Genomic DNA, 12,039 nt, shown 5'->3' with positions numbered 1-12,039 from the left:
CAGAAATAATTCCCATTTTTTTATGGCAGGAAATCAGAAATGATGGTTACTACTGAATTATGCATATGATGGCAGTGAACAAATCTAATTTGTATAATAAGAACATGAGACACTCTTATTCATCTACAGAGACTCATTACTTGTTGTTTGCATTCATATAGAAACCTTTTTGAAGTCAAAGGAAACAAGAGCACAACAGTGGCTGTTCCTTTGATTTATAAGGTCCACTTATCTTTAACTCATAAATTTCAAAATAGAGACTGGATGCTAAGATGTCAAAGCCAGACATGCGATTACAAATGGAAATGTTTCATGATAAGTATGCGTTGCTGTTGTGGTGATGAAACAGCACCGCAGCATACTGTATATAGAGCCGTTGACAAAGAACAGCGTCAGCTTCAGCCATGCACACACTACGGGAAAATAGATGCTGCACCACTGCACTACATGATGAGACGTAGAATAAGTTCTCTGCAGTAGAAAAACAAGAAGGTATTTAAGATAAAGTGCTTTATCTAAGACTTATTCATTGAAAATAATTTATTACACAAAACAGTCATGTGCATTGCCATAATCTCACAAGACAACATGCTATGTGTAAATATCAGATTTTTAAAAAAGGGATGATAATTATGTTACTTGATAGATGATTAAGCACAACAAATTAAGAAGATACTGACCTTAAATTTGTCTTTATTTGTAGTGTCAAACATGTTAAACAGTGTAACAAACCAGCCTCTGTTCAACACTTTCCCCGTCTACAATGCAGTAGTGGTTTAGATTTGTTGGGTTGTGTTCTTTGTATTTAATGGAAAAAGCTGAAGGAGTTGAATAAGAGCTTGAGTGGTAAGCAGTCATTTCAACAAGAATTTATGAGTAGCTGTGGGAGCTGGTGCAGCGTGGATATACAAGCACACAAATCTACCTCTGTTTGGAATTCTTAACAACATAAATGCATTCAGGTGGAATACGCATGGTATTAAATCAGATATGCACGTTTCCTCATTGCATATGTAGGACTATAGCGGTGACGCGCAACAGTTTTGAGGACAAGAGGTGTGGCTGCTTCGCATCAGAGAATTAGATACTTCATTATGTACCCCATTACTCTGATTACGATTCCTGATGTAATATGACATTATTATGGGAGAAAACTGCTGCTCACACATTTTATTACAATTGCAGCCTATTTATTGTCGGCTGTAAAGTTAAAAAGGTCCGACTTGTCACCTCAATGACACTGCACAAGTGATGGAGATGGGCTCTAGGTTGAAGCACTAAATCAAGAAATGTAGGTTTGAGCCTTTCTGGGCAATTTACAGGTACTTTGCTCTGATATGTAATTGTCAGTATCAGATTGTATTTAATCAAGTTCTATGCTTAAAGGTGCAGTTTACGGGATTGGGAGCATTAATATAGCAGCATATAGTTATTATTCCATTTTACAACACACACAAAAAATTAAAAATAGACAAAAAAAAAATGCAAGCTCACAGAAAGAGTGAGCATATGCATGCCATCCATAAGATGACTGAAATGTCCACAATTGAAATGATGATCGGAAATAGAGTCCATGGAACCAAGCCCAAGTCAGGTCACAGAAGGCCCAGACGAAGGCTAGAAAACTGGAATCCTTGCAGATCAAAGCACCATGCAATATACTACAGTACAATGCAGTTCAAAAGACTTGGTTCCTAGGTTGACACTCCTCCCTCCTTATATGTTAAATAAAGTATCTACAGATCTTAAGAAACGTTGGGCTTTGGACATAGTATACCAAATTACAAGAAACCATGTCATTTTGTAATTTTTTACGGCAAGGAACGGAAACTGATTTCCACTCTCACATGATTACCCTTTTTGCTATGACCATACCAAACATGAGGGCTTGTTATAATGCTGGGGGAAAAGTCCAAGAGTAGTTGGAGCAACCCAAAATCACAGAGAGACTGTCAGGGATTAGTCTTACGCATCGGCTGTAAACTGAGGGTATAAGCCTGTCATTGGCCGTGCATTTCACCTGGCATTCCGTGCAGATAGCGGAAAGGGAGGTATCTATTTTGAAAGTGCACTGTCACTGCATCCTGTGCTTAGCGCAGCGACTGGGATTGATTTAAAGAAATACAAACAAGCCAGAACATCTTTTCCCCTCTACCAGAATGATGATGTGTGAAGCCATACCTTTCTCGGGCGCTGACACACCACTGTGGAAATAGGACTGTCTATGGGAGACTAGTCAGGGATGAGCTGTCTGCTGTGTATGTCGCTGTACAAATGAAAAATGTTATCCAAGAAACTCTTGAGCTTGAGGCGGTAACAGAAAAGATGACCTATAATTCCGTCATTTGAGTGACATTTTAACTTAAAATGTATTAATGAAGTCATTTTCTGTATGTAGCCACCAATATTCTTACTGTGAAATGCTTTCTAGATGTCTGCAATCCATAAATCATCTCCACACTTTTTTAAATTGTATTTCAGGTTTTCTTCCAGGCATCCTTTGAGCAGTTCAGCTGTGGCAACACATGCCTTTAATTTACTCTGAGGCAGTTTGCATTACACAGTCTGCGTATAGTGGAGAGTTATCACTCTGACTTCCAATTGCCGTGCTGCTGAAACAGGGCCTCCAGACAAAGATCACAAATCCATGTCAAATGAACCACAGCGTTCACAGCTGATCTGCATCCACCCCACAGCCAGGTTATCATTGGTAACATCAAGGCTGGTCTTACAATGAGCATCAGATTTACAGTAGCTCTAGTTAGAAAAAAGGAACATATCAAAACAGTCAGGATTGATGATTATCAATATTAACCAGTTTTAGGACAGGCAGCAACCTCTGATTCTGAAAAGTGAAGCCTATGCGGAAGTTCCTTAAACTTGCATTCTTTCTAATAGCCATCAGGGGGCGACTCCTCCAGTTGCAAAAAGGAATCTGATTGAAGAAATCTACGAAAAAATGACCCTTAAACATTCATTAATGCAGCATGATAGAAACAGCATACAACGTTCGGCTGCGGCTCAGCTCCACCCTCTTGTGACACTTCTGGTTGCAAAAAAACAAGATGGTGACAGCCAAAATACCGAACTTGAGGCTTCAAAAAGGCAGTCCACAAACCAGTGGGTGGCATCACGGTGACTACGTCCATTTCTTATATATTTTAGTCATCTGTCCATTGCTAAACTGTACATTATATTATTTGCTTGGATTGACAATATATGATTGACAGTCATACAACATCCATAAAATACCTCCCAACAGTCAGATTTTTATTTAAATGTTTCTTAACTGTGATTGGTACACAGAAATATGTAACACCACCCTTTTTTCTGGCTGAGCCCAAAACAAATTGAAATTCGGCAGATCATTTTATTGTTCATGTTGGACCCCATCTCTTGTTGTAATAGGCAATTTGGGAAAAGAGGTTTTTAGGGCCTTTTAATAAAGCAATTATCAGAAAGTGCTTCTTGATTTATACATAACTGTACAACTGCTCGTTTTTATCTTTTTAATCCTTTAACTTGCTGTGCAAAATAAAAACCATGCCAAGCCACATGTGGTGGACCCTATAGTTTATTGTATCATAAATTTGTAATGGTTAAGAAAACGTAGACTTTTGTGGTTCCAAAGAGCCCATTTGCATCCATCTGTGGGATTTGTGAGTGATTTGAGCAGAACTTTACACATGGCAACAGTTTTTGTGGTTTTATATTGCTGTGTAAAATGACTTAGGAGTCACCTCAGAGCCTCATGAATTTTTATACCCAGAAACAGCGACTTGGGCCAAGAATATACCGTTTACACATGTATGTTTTTGAGCCACGCACAGAAAAGAACTGCTAACTCACTTCCAGACTCCATTATCTTTTCCCAAGAATCGCAGTCTTGCAGATCGTGGTGTAATGTTTGACCTAATTTAAGCAGTTTTGTGTATGTTTCACAAAATTGACTGGAATCGACCCAAAGCTGTGTAATTGATTAGGGCATAAAACTTAATCATTCCACACTCTGCACTGTCCTCTTTTTCTTTTCTTTTTGAATGCAAAACATTAATATGCAGTTAATGGACAAAGACAATGGCTGGCCCTCGTGCTAATTCTCAGGTTCCTGCGATCTATCATGCTTTTTGCTTTGACCTTTCATTCCTTAACAACTTTCTTTAGCATTTCCATCTCAACGCAGCTGCCTCGGGACGTTGAAATGAATACAGAAGCCGTAGCTATAAAACCAGGGAGAAAATTCTGTATCTTAATCCAAGAGCAAAACATGAGAACAATATTAACAGTAGGCTAATAGGTGGAATCATCTAGCATGGGGAATTGGGACATGGGATATTCAAGATATTTAGTACAGCTAAAGACAATTAATGCATGTTTAAGTTTAAACAGATTCTGTGCTGTTGAGCTGAGCCTTCTCCTTCACTGAATTGGAACTAAAATGGCCTCCAAGTGTACTGAACAATGGGGGTGAGCATAATGCAGTGTGACTACTGAGTGACTTGACTGAGATCCAAAGTGAATAAAAGGCCTCACTATGTGAGGCAGCTAGGCTGAGCTGCTGCAGTGCTCAGGACTTTGGCGGGTGACAGTGCATTAGAACGCTTCACACACATTTCATTTGCCAATAAAATCCTATTGCCATTTTCCACATGGCACATGCTCTGTGTCGTCTGAAACGGCAATGATCAAATAAGCATCTGCAACTGCACAAATATGCATCCGTATTTATTCTTGTAGTGGATATGTTATATAATATAAAAACCTTTGGTATTTGCCTGAATGACATGTTAAATTACTTTCCCTCTTGTCTGTTAAGTGGTGGTTGACTTAAATTACCCTTGTCAAATAAAAACATATTGCATATTGCATGTAACAGTCAAATCAGTTTTCTAGAGTGAACAATTTTCAAACCAAACAGAGGATCGGGACTCAAATCTGTGATGTCATAGTCATTTCTAACCCACTTCTTGTGATAACAATGAGTTTAGAGGCCCACTTTGCCGACTCATAAAATATTTATTCGAATATTTTACACACACATATGAGATTCAGTTCTTTGTAGCGTAATCGGGTTTGAAACGAATTATGAACCCTTATCTCCAGAAAGCATTTTGCTGTCACTGTCCCATTTATCATCTTTTCCCACTATAAGTCAATGACAACACGGAAATGGGAAGTGGGGGCAGAGATGGGCGCAGTTACATGAACTGAAATATCTGACAGAATCAAAATAATGTTTGATGATAAAAGATCACCCTTTCCATTTTAAAATAATATTTAAAATAGGCTTTTCAGTGGCAATATTTTAGGGAACAGAAAGGTATACTGGAAAGATGTCATATAATAGTGAGGAATCTGGACATGAACGTCGCTGTTAAAGGCTTCATTACCAGTGAACACCTTAGAGGATATGCAACAAAGCACATTTCTCTCAAACAATGAGAGTCCTTGACCCTGATCCTTAAAAACTGGCAAGTTCCAACCAAACCAAACAAAGACTGAGACAAAGACTTAGCCAAGGGCAGAGTAGTATGCTGAGCCACAAAACAAGACAATGCCTCATGATGTTGTTTATTTCCTGGAGCCAAGTGCAATTTGTGGATGATTTGAACAGTGCATTGTGAATTGAGGATTTGAAGCTTCCATACATGTAAACATCAGCATCTGCACAGGATTGGACAAGGAAGGGCAGATATCTGTGTGAGAACTCTTAAATGTCTGGTGGTAGTTTCTATCTGACAGCTGAATGCCTCTTGATTCATCTTTTCAAAGTACATGCACCAAGGACATCTAAATAGAAGAAAATAAATGAAATAAAATCAGATGCACATCACCAGGGCATCAAAGAGCTAATTAAAGGTGGGGGAAAATAGATTCATGTACAAATATATATTTGTATCTTCTATGATTTTAAATCAAGTCACGACTTCCAAAGATCCATTTATTTATTTTGTTCTGTACATACTTGAACATCGATGAACGTCTATCTTGCGGCCAGCCAAAATAAACCTTTTTCTTTTGTTTGAGCTCCTCTCACATAACATTTAGTAACATTCCTCAGAAATAATTATTATAATCTGAAGATTGATAAAAACCTCCATCTTCTGACATTTTGGGATTTGGGAAAAAATCGGAGACTGTATCTTTAAATGCTAAAACTGTAAGAAATTTGCATTCAGTTTTTCATCGAGAATTGATTTTGAATAAGAAACCGGGACCTAAGAATCGAAATTGCGAGAAACCGAATGATTCACCCCCTTAGAGCTAACACAGACAGTCCCTCATTCACCTTTGGTCAGCTCAGAGTCATCAGCCCACTTGACTTACATGTGTGGGATTGTTGGAGGAAACCCACGCAAATACAGAACACAAAGGAAAAAAAAATAACAAAGAATTAAATCTGTCTTGCTGTGAGTGCCACTGCGCCACTGTGCTGCCTCCTTTTACAACTTTTATTCATGAAATGGGAGAATGTGATAAAAATATAACTGCATAAATGAGTCATCCGAGTAGTACATCTGTTTAGGATTTCATTGTGTCACTGTGGTTTTCAAAATGTCACAATATCAAGGAATGAGGTCTGTCCTTTTGTCTGCATAATCACCTTAAATAGTAAGAGCTTTAACCTTTAAAATGTTGTTATCCTCAGTGTGTGAAACACTGGAGGGGCATTTCAATGGCACGGCTGGAGTATACAACCTCCAGCCCTGCTTTTCTTTGATGTGCTCTGAAGTCGTCCTCTACCAGGAACTGAGAAGATCAAAGACAGGCGATTTTATCAAATGGAGCCCTTGTCGACTGTTTGTAATGCTTTATTCTTCATCAGGATCACCCACTCTGTCACCGTGATGCCACAGGAGACACAGTGCTCTTTTAAACCCAGTGGTGATCTCCCCGTTATCCAGATGAAAACGGATTTATTCAAACCTCCCATCAACCGATCCTATAAATAGAAGCTTGTGGAAAATCTTCTGAGAGGAAAAAAAAAAAAATAAGCTGTGCTCTTAAGCCGTTATTAACATGCTGATAGAAAAATGTCAAATGTTATTTTGGAGCAGACAATTTTCTGTGGAAATAAGCATAATGCTTCCTAGTAAATTGTAATGTGAACACAAGATTCACTAAATGATGAAATTATCCAACAGAAACACACAGCTGAGTCATACTTTGTGATGTTACTTGACTGCAGGGTGAGTTGTAATGGTAGATTGAATCAGAAACTGTATGCATTATTGCTTAAGGGCTCTAGTGAAAAGGGTGGATGAACGATACTCCAAATGAGTTCATCATCCGACTTGTTGGAGGCTAGCCACTTAATAAATCATGTGGAAATTTGCAAGAGTAACTCTTATAAAAGCATTAAAAACACCTTAGGTGTAGTAGCATCTAGGTATAATATTTCTAGAAAAAAAGATCTTGTATGAGTGGGTTTCAAAAACATGCCTAAAAATGTGATGTAGCAGTCAGCAGGAGTCAATCAAACAGCTGAACTACTGCAAATCCAATGCTCACCTGCTCTTCTTGATTAGAAAACTGCCACCTGTTCTCCATGGTGCTGTTGTAGCAACTGTTATTTTGATAAGTGCCACAAGGGAGATAGCTCCATAATATTCCTGCTATCATTGCCCCCCCCCCCCCCACACACACACACACACACACACACGCACACAAAAAATCTAAAGGTTGCCTCATTATTTTTGGCTCGGTGTGCTGTGATGAATGCCCCTCCTTTATGTCTCACGGTAAACGCACCTCACCTCTGAAGTATGCAGCATATTCCTCTGGGGTTTTTCTCTGCTATCTGTTAAAATGCAAGCAGCTATGTGTCAGGAAGGGCTCCCTTTGTAATTTAGAAGGCTACACAATTGCAATAACTACAAAAACTCCCCCTTGCTACCCCGTGTCACTAATGAACAGAATCATTATGACCTTATCATTACCATTTACGACTGACTGTTCATTGAGCTGTCTACTTGCGAATGTGTATGCATGTATAGGAGTATAATGAATGCACATTGTGCAACATACAGGGAAAACATGGTGCATTGCTCTATGGCAACACAGGACAAGTAGCATCCCCATGAAAATACTAAAACCCTTTTATTCAATCAATAATTTTGAATTATAAGTTACTACATATTTTAACTAAACTCTTTAAACGTATCCATGAGCTTTAAATATTTAATTGCATGAGCAATGTGATTCAAACTGACGCTGCTGCATCCGTCGTTCCATGTGACGTAAATGCCCACAAAGCTGTAGGATGCATTCATTGGCCACTGTTGGTCTGTGTTAGGATGACAACTGACATAAATGTATAACACACAAAAAAAATATCTTTGGATTTGCAGCCATTTTAACTCTGTGCTGATGTGTAGAAAAACAAAAATAGCCATTTTAAATTCACAGTAATGATGCATTTTTAATTTAGTCCAACCAAAAGAAAGAACCCCTGTAGGTGGTTTGGTTTGTTTGTGTTTGTGGTCATTACTACACCCAACTCCTCTGGCAGCTTTGTTCTTGAAGTTGACATATTTCTGAGCCAACTGCAGTCTATATATCTATGTGTGCTCTTTGTTTCATGGGCCATCACACTTCAAACATGCAATAAGGGCAGAGAAGGGAGTGATTGACGTGCACGTTTGACATGATTACTATCGTATTTATGCATACAGTAGTCCATTAACTCTACATCTATTTCAGCATAATGGAGAAGGATGACTGGATACTCACCTTCTTTCGGAGGCCGTTTCACTTCTGCGCTCAGATTGCAGATCTGCCCAGCTTGTAGTTGGGGTGACAAGCAACCCTCTGTTTGTGGATTTAAAGGTAAAACCACGTTGTTGAGCATGAGCACGCTCTCTGATTCTCCATCGCCTAAATGCTGAGGACATGTGCATTTCGTGTACACGATCCCACATGTCTCCACTGTCCCTTTCTCTAACTTCAGGCAGTTTTCCAGCCACGTACAAAGCACTTGACACCCAAACTGGCTGGGGCTCGCCTTATTCAACACCAAAAACTCCACATTAGACTTCTCCTCCTCATCCAGCTTCTGTGGCGTCAATCCGTTGTAATCGTAAGGGAAAACTCTTCGTAGTTGAACGAAATTCTTGTCATACAGCAAAAACACATAGATATTCTTCGAATCGCACAGGTACACTATAGACTCGTTGACTTTAAGCAACTCGTTGATCTTTTCGTGTGAGTAATGATCAAACTGATAAGCAAGCAAAGAATATTCAGAGCAGCTCAAGTCTCGCTTGTATAGCTTCAGGTAGATGCTGTATTTGGTAGGGTCTGGATTCTCCAGCGTCCATGTACAGTTTGTATAGTTCTTAGGAAACATTTCAGTCACCGAATATGATCCATAAATGACCCCCTTGACCAGAGTGGAACACCAATAATCTTGGGCACCAGTTAATCCAAACATAACCAGAAGATAGGTGGAAAATATATAAATCAACAGGTTTCGAACAGCCTTCATCCTATGTCATTTGGCCTGCAAGGAGAGATGGAGAGAGTCACACAAAATATTTTTTTAAAGCAGAGGACAAGCACATCAATCATACTTGATAGAGAGCATCCATCAAGGCCGATTGATGTGCTTCACACATTTCTTATCACAGCCTACCATAGAGATGGGGGGGGGGGGGGGGGGGGGGGGGCACGTTAACCTCAGCAACATGTCTTTTGCATCTCCAGCCTGCCTCACTCATTACTATACTTTGTGCGAACATTGCCACCTTGTGGCTGCTTCGGTCATTATTTATTTATTTATTATGGGGGGGTGCAATAATGTGAGTCATTTAGATATTATTAATTGGGTCGTATTTGGTATGGCACAATCCCTGGAGATAAGCAAATATAGCTGTTTAGAATAGCTGACATCTGAAGATGAACAGTGAGAGGGGTCTTCAAAGTCAGTGCAGTCCTCACGAGCTGTGAGATGCAATTGCTCATTTTACGCAGTAACCAGGATCTTTTTTCAAATCAAGCTGTGTTCTTCGTGATTTAGCCTGTTTCCTCACACGACGCTGAGATAATGAGGGGAAGACAAATTCACAGACTGAAGATGTCTTTCATGCGTCCGCCTGGTCACCGTGGCTTCTCTCCTTTTGCGCGCTTTCGGTCCACTATACGCGACCTGCATGTCTCCGAAATTCAGGGCTTGACATATTTGACAATGCAATTTGATAAAGAGCCAGTGTGTGTGAGTGTGCGGTGTGTGTGTGTCTCTCTCTCTTTCTCTCTGTGTCGCGCGCCTAAGTGTGTTTGCGTGCGTGCGTGCGAGAGGGAGGGAGAAAGAGAGAGAGAGAATGCAATGCGATGTCCTGATTGCTTTAATCCTACAGGCAATGCAGCTGTGAGCAGTGTCACAGCAGAATGTGCGAGTGTGTGTGTGTGTGTGTGTGTGTGTGTGTGTGTGTGTGTGTGTGTGTGTCTCAAACTGTATGCATGTGTGCGTGTGTGGGGGCGTTGAAAGCCAAAGTAGGCTATAGATACGGAGAATAGATACATTTGCACTCATGTCTCTAACTTCTTTTTTTTTTTTTTTTTTTGAAATGATAAAACCTGCCCGTCACACCACATTAGGATAACATACGAGTTACATAATGACTTGTAGCAGCAGTGTTTAGCGAAATAAGCTTTTAGTCGCGATTAATCCATATGATTCCGCAAGATTCATGACCAAGGCTACACGAGAATCAGTATTCTGGAGACGAGAAATCTGTCGTCAAGAGACGCGGATTTTATTGCCCGAGCTTCCAAGAGCTATTTCGTCTCGGGAGGACATGTGAATATAGAGACACGGGCGACATCTCATGCAGTGTCAGTTCGACGCTCGGCGCTTTAAAGTGATTTTTTGCCTCTTTAGAGTGAGATCGGCTCTTAAAAAAAATCAGCTGTTAAGCACCCTGGACTAATGTGAGCGGATGAAAGCTCTGAAGCCATCATGTTGAATAGACAGGGCAAATATTAAACAGGGGAGGCTAAACTTTAACTGAGGGATGACATGTGAAAAAGAGCTCCAGTAGCCCCATGCATGCAATAATAATCTGATTAATACAAATAATGATGACGATGATAATAATAATAACAATAATCTTACCTTACACTGCGGAAGCTATGGCTATTTTTCCAACATACTTGACCACATCCTTTATAAATTATTTCTGCAGCCTTCCAGTGAATCAATACTCCCCATTCCCGACAGTAGAAGTCCGGCGCAACAAGATGGTTCAATGGATCAAAAATAAAATGCGTTACACTCCGGTCTGTCTGCTCATATCCCCCCCGTCTTCTTCTTCTTCTGGGTTTTTCCCATCAAAACGAAGCGCAACAACACACGACAGCCAACGAGACAGACAGACAGAGATAGAGAGAGAGACGGGGAGAAAGAAATTCTTGGAGTGATGAAAAGAAGAGAGGCAATTCTTACAGTTTTTTACCATGCATTAATTCGGCGACTCCACGTCTCTATTCCCACCGATGTGTTTTCTCCAGCAAGTCGCGCAAAAACCCCTCCTCTGGAAAAAAAAATGGGAGAAAAAAAAAGATCCGTAGTGGGTGGATGTGAGATGTTGGGGGGCTAGTGAGTTACAACAGAGAGAGAAATAGACGCGCTTTGCTCGGTGCTCGCAGAGCTCCAGGAGCAGGCTGCAATATCACGTCACACACTCAGCCGCTAAGATAAAGCACGTACGTACGCTTCTTTTCTGCCGCTGCGTCTGGCACCACCAACACTTTCTTCCCTGCCCTCCTCCTTCCTTTTTTCTTTTTTTCCCTCCTCCTCTCTTGTATGCCTCCCCTTGATTCGAGTCAAAAGGGTTTCCCCCCTGAACTGGACTCTCTCAGTTGTGCTCAGACAACGCCGCGCTTTGCTGCTGCGGCGTTCTCCAAAACAGGAATATTTCATGGACTTTTATTTTTAATTTTTTTTAGGGGGAAAGGGGGAGTGCATGAGCATAATAAATGCAACCCGCGCGCTCTATCAGTGGGACCTGAAAGCTCGCTGGTGTGTTTGTTCATTTTCTT

The 12,039-nt window shown here is 40.3% G+C and overlaps 1 protein-coding gene across 15 annotated transcripts in view; it reads right to left on the bottom strand.

Moving 5' to 3' along the window:
- The window catches only part of adgrb3 (adhesion G protein-coupled receptor B3), a 111,122-nt gene extending 99,383 nt beyond the window's left edge, over positions 1-11,739 (bottom strand). For 6 of the 15 annotated variants that reach the window (XM_068724057.1, XM_068724065.1, XM_068724093.1 and 3 more), the window contains exons 1-2: positions 11,114-11,736; positions 8,734-9,502 (exon numbers count right to left, since the gene is read on the bottom strand). In XM_068724057.1, coding sequence (XP_068580158.1) covers positions 8,734-9,487 — 754 coding nt within the window. In that variant the 5' untranslated portion in view covers positions 9,488-9,502; positions 11,114-11,736. Of the gene's footprint in view, positions 1-8,733; positions 9,503-11,113 lie in introns of all 15 variants that reach the window. The other 9 variants (XM_068724022.1, XM_068724049.1, XM_068724033.1 and 6 more) reach the window with 4 other exon arrangements.
- Between the last annotated feature and the right edge of the window lie 300 nt (positions 11,740-12,039).

Source organism: Cebidichthys violaceus, unplaced genomic scaffold (genome assembly GCF_023349555.1).
Source record: "Cebidichthys violaceus isolate CVI_PGR_0920_01 unplaced genomic scaffold, fCebVio1.0.p SCAF_10, whole genome shotgun sequence".
Lineage (NCBI taxonomy): Eukaryota > Metazoa > Chordata > Actinopteri > Perciformes > Stichaeidae > Cebidichthys > Cebidichthys violaceus.
The sequence above is the reverse complement of the archived record's forward strand: the minus strand, read 5'-3'. Positions and strand labels throughout refer to the sequence as shown.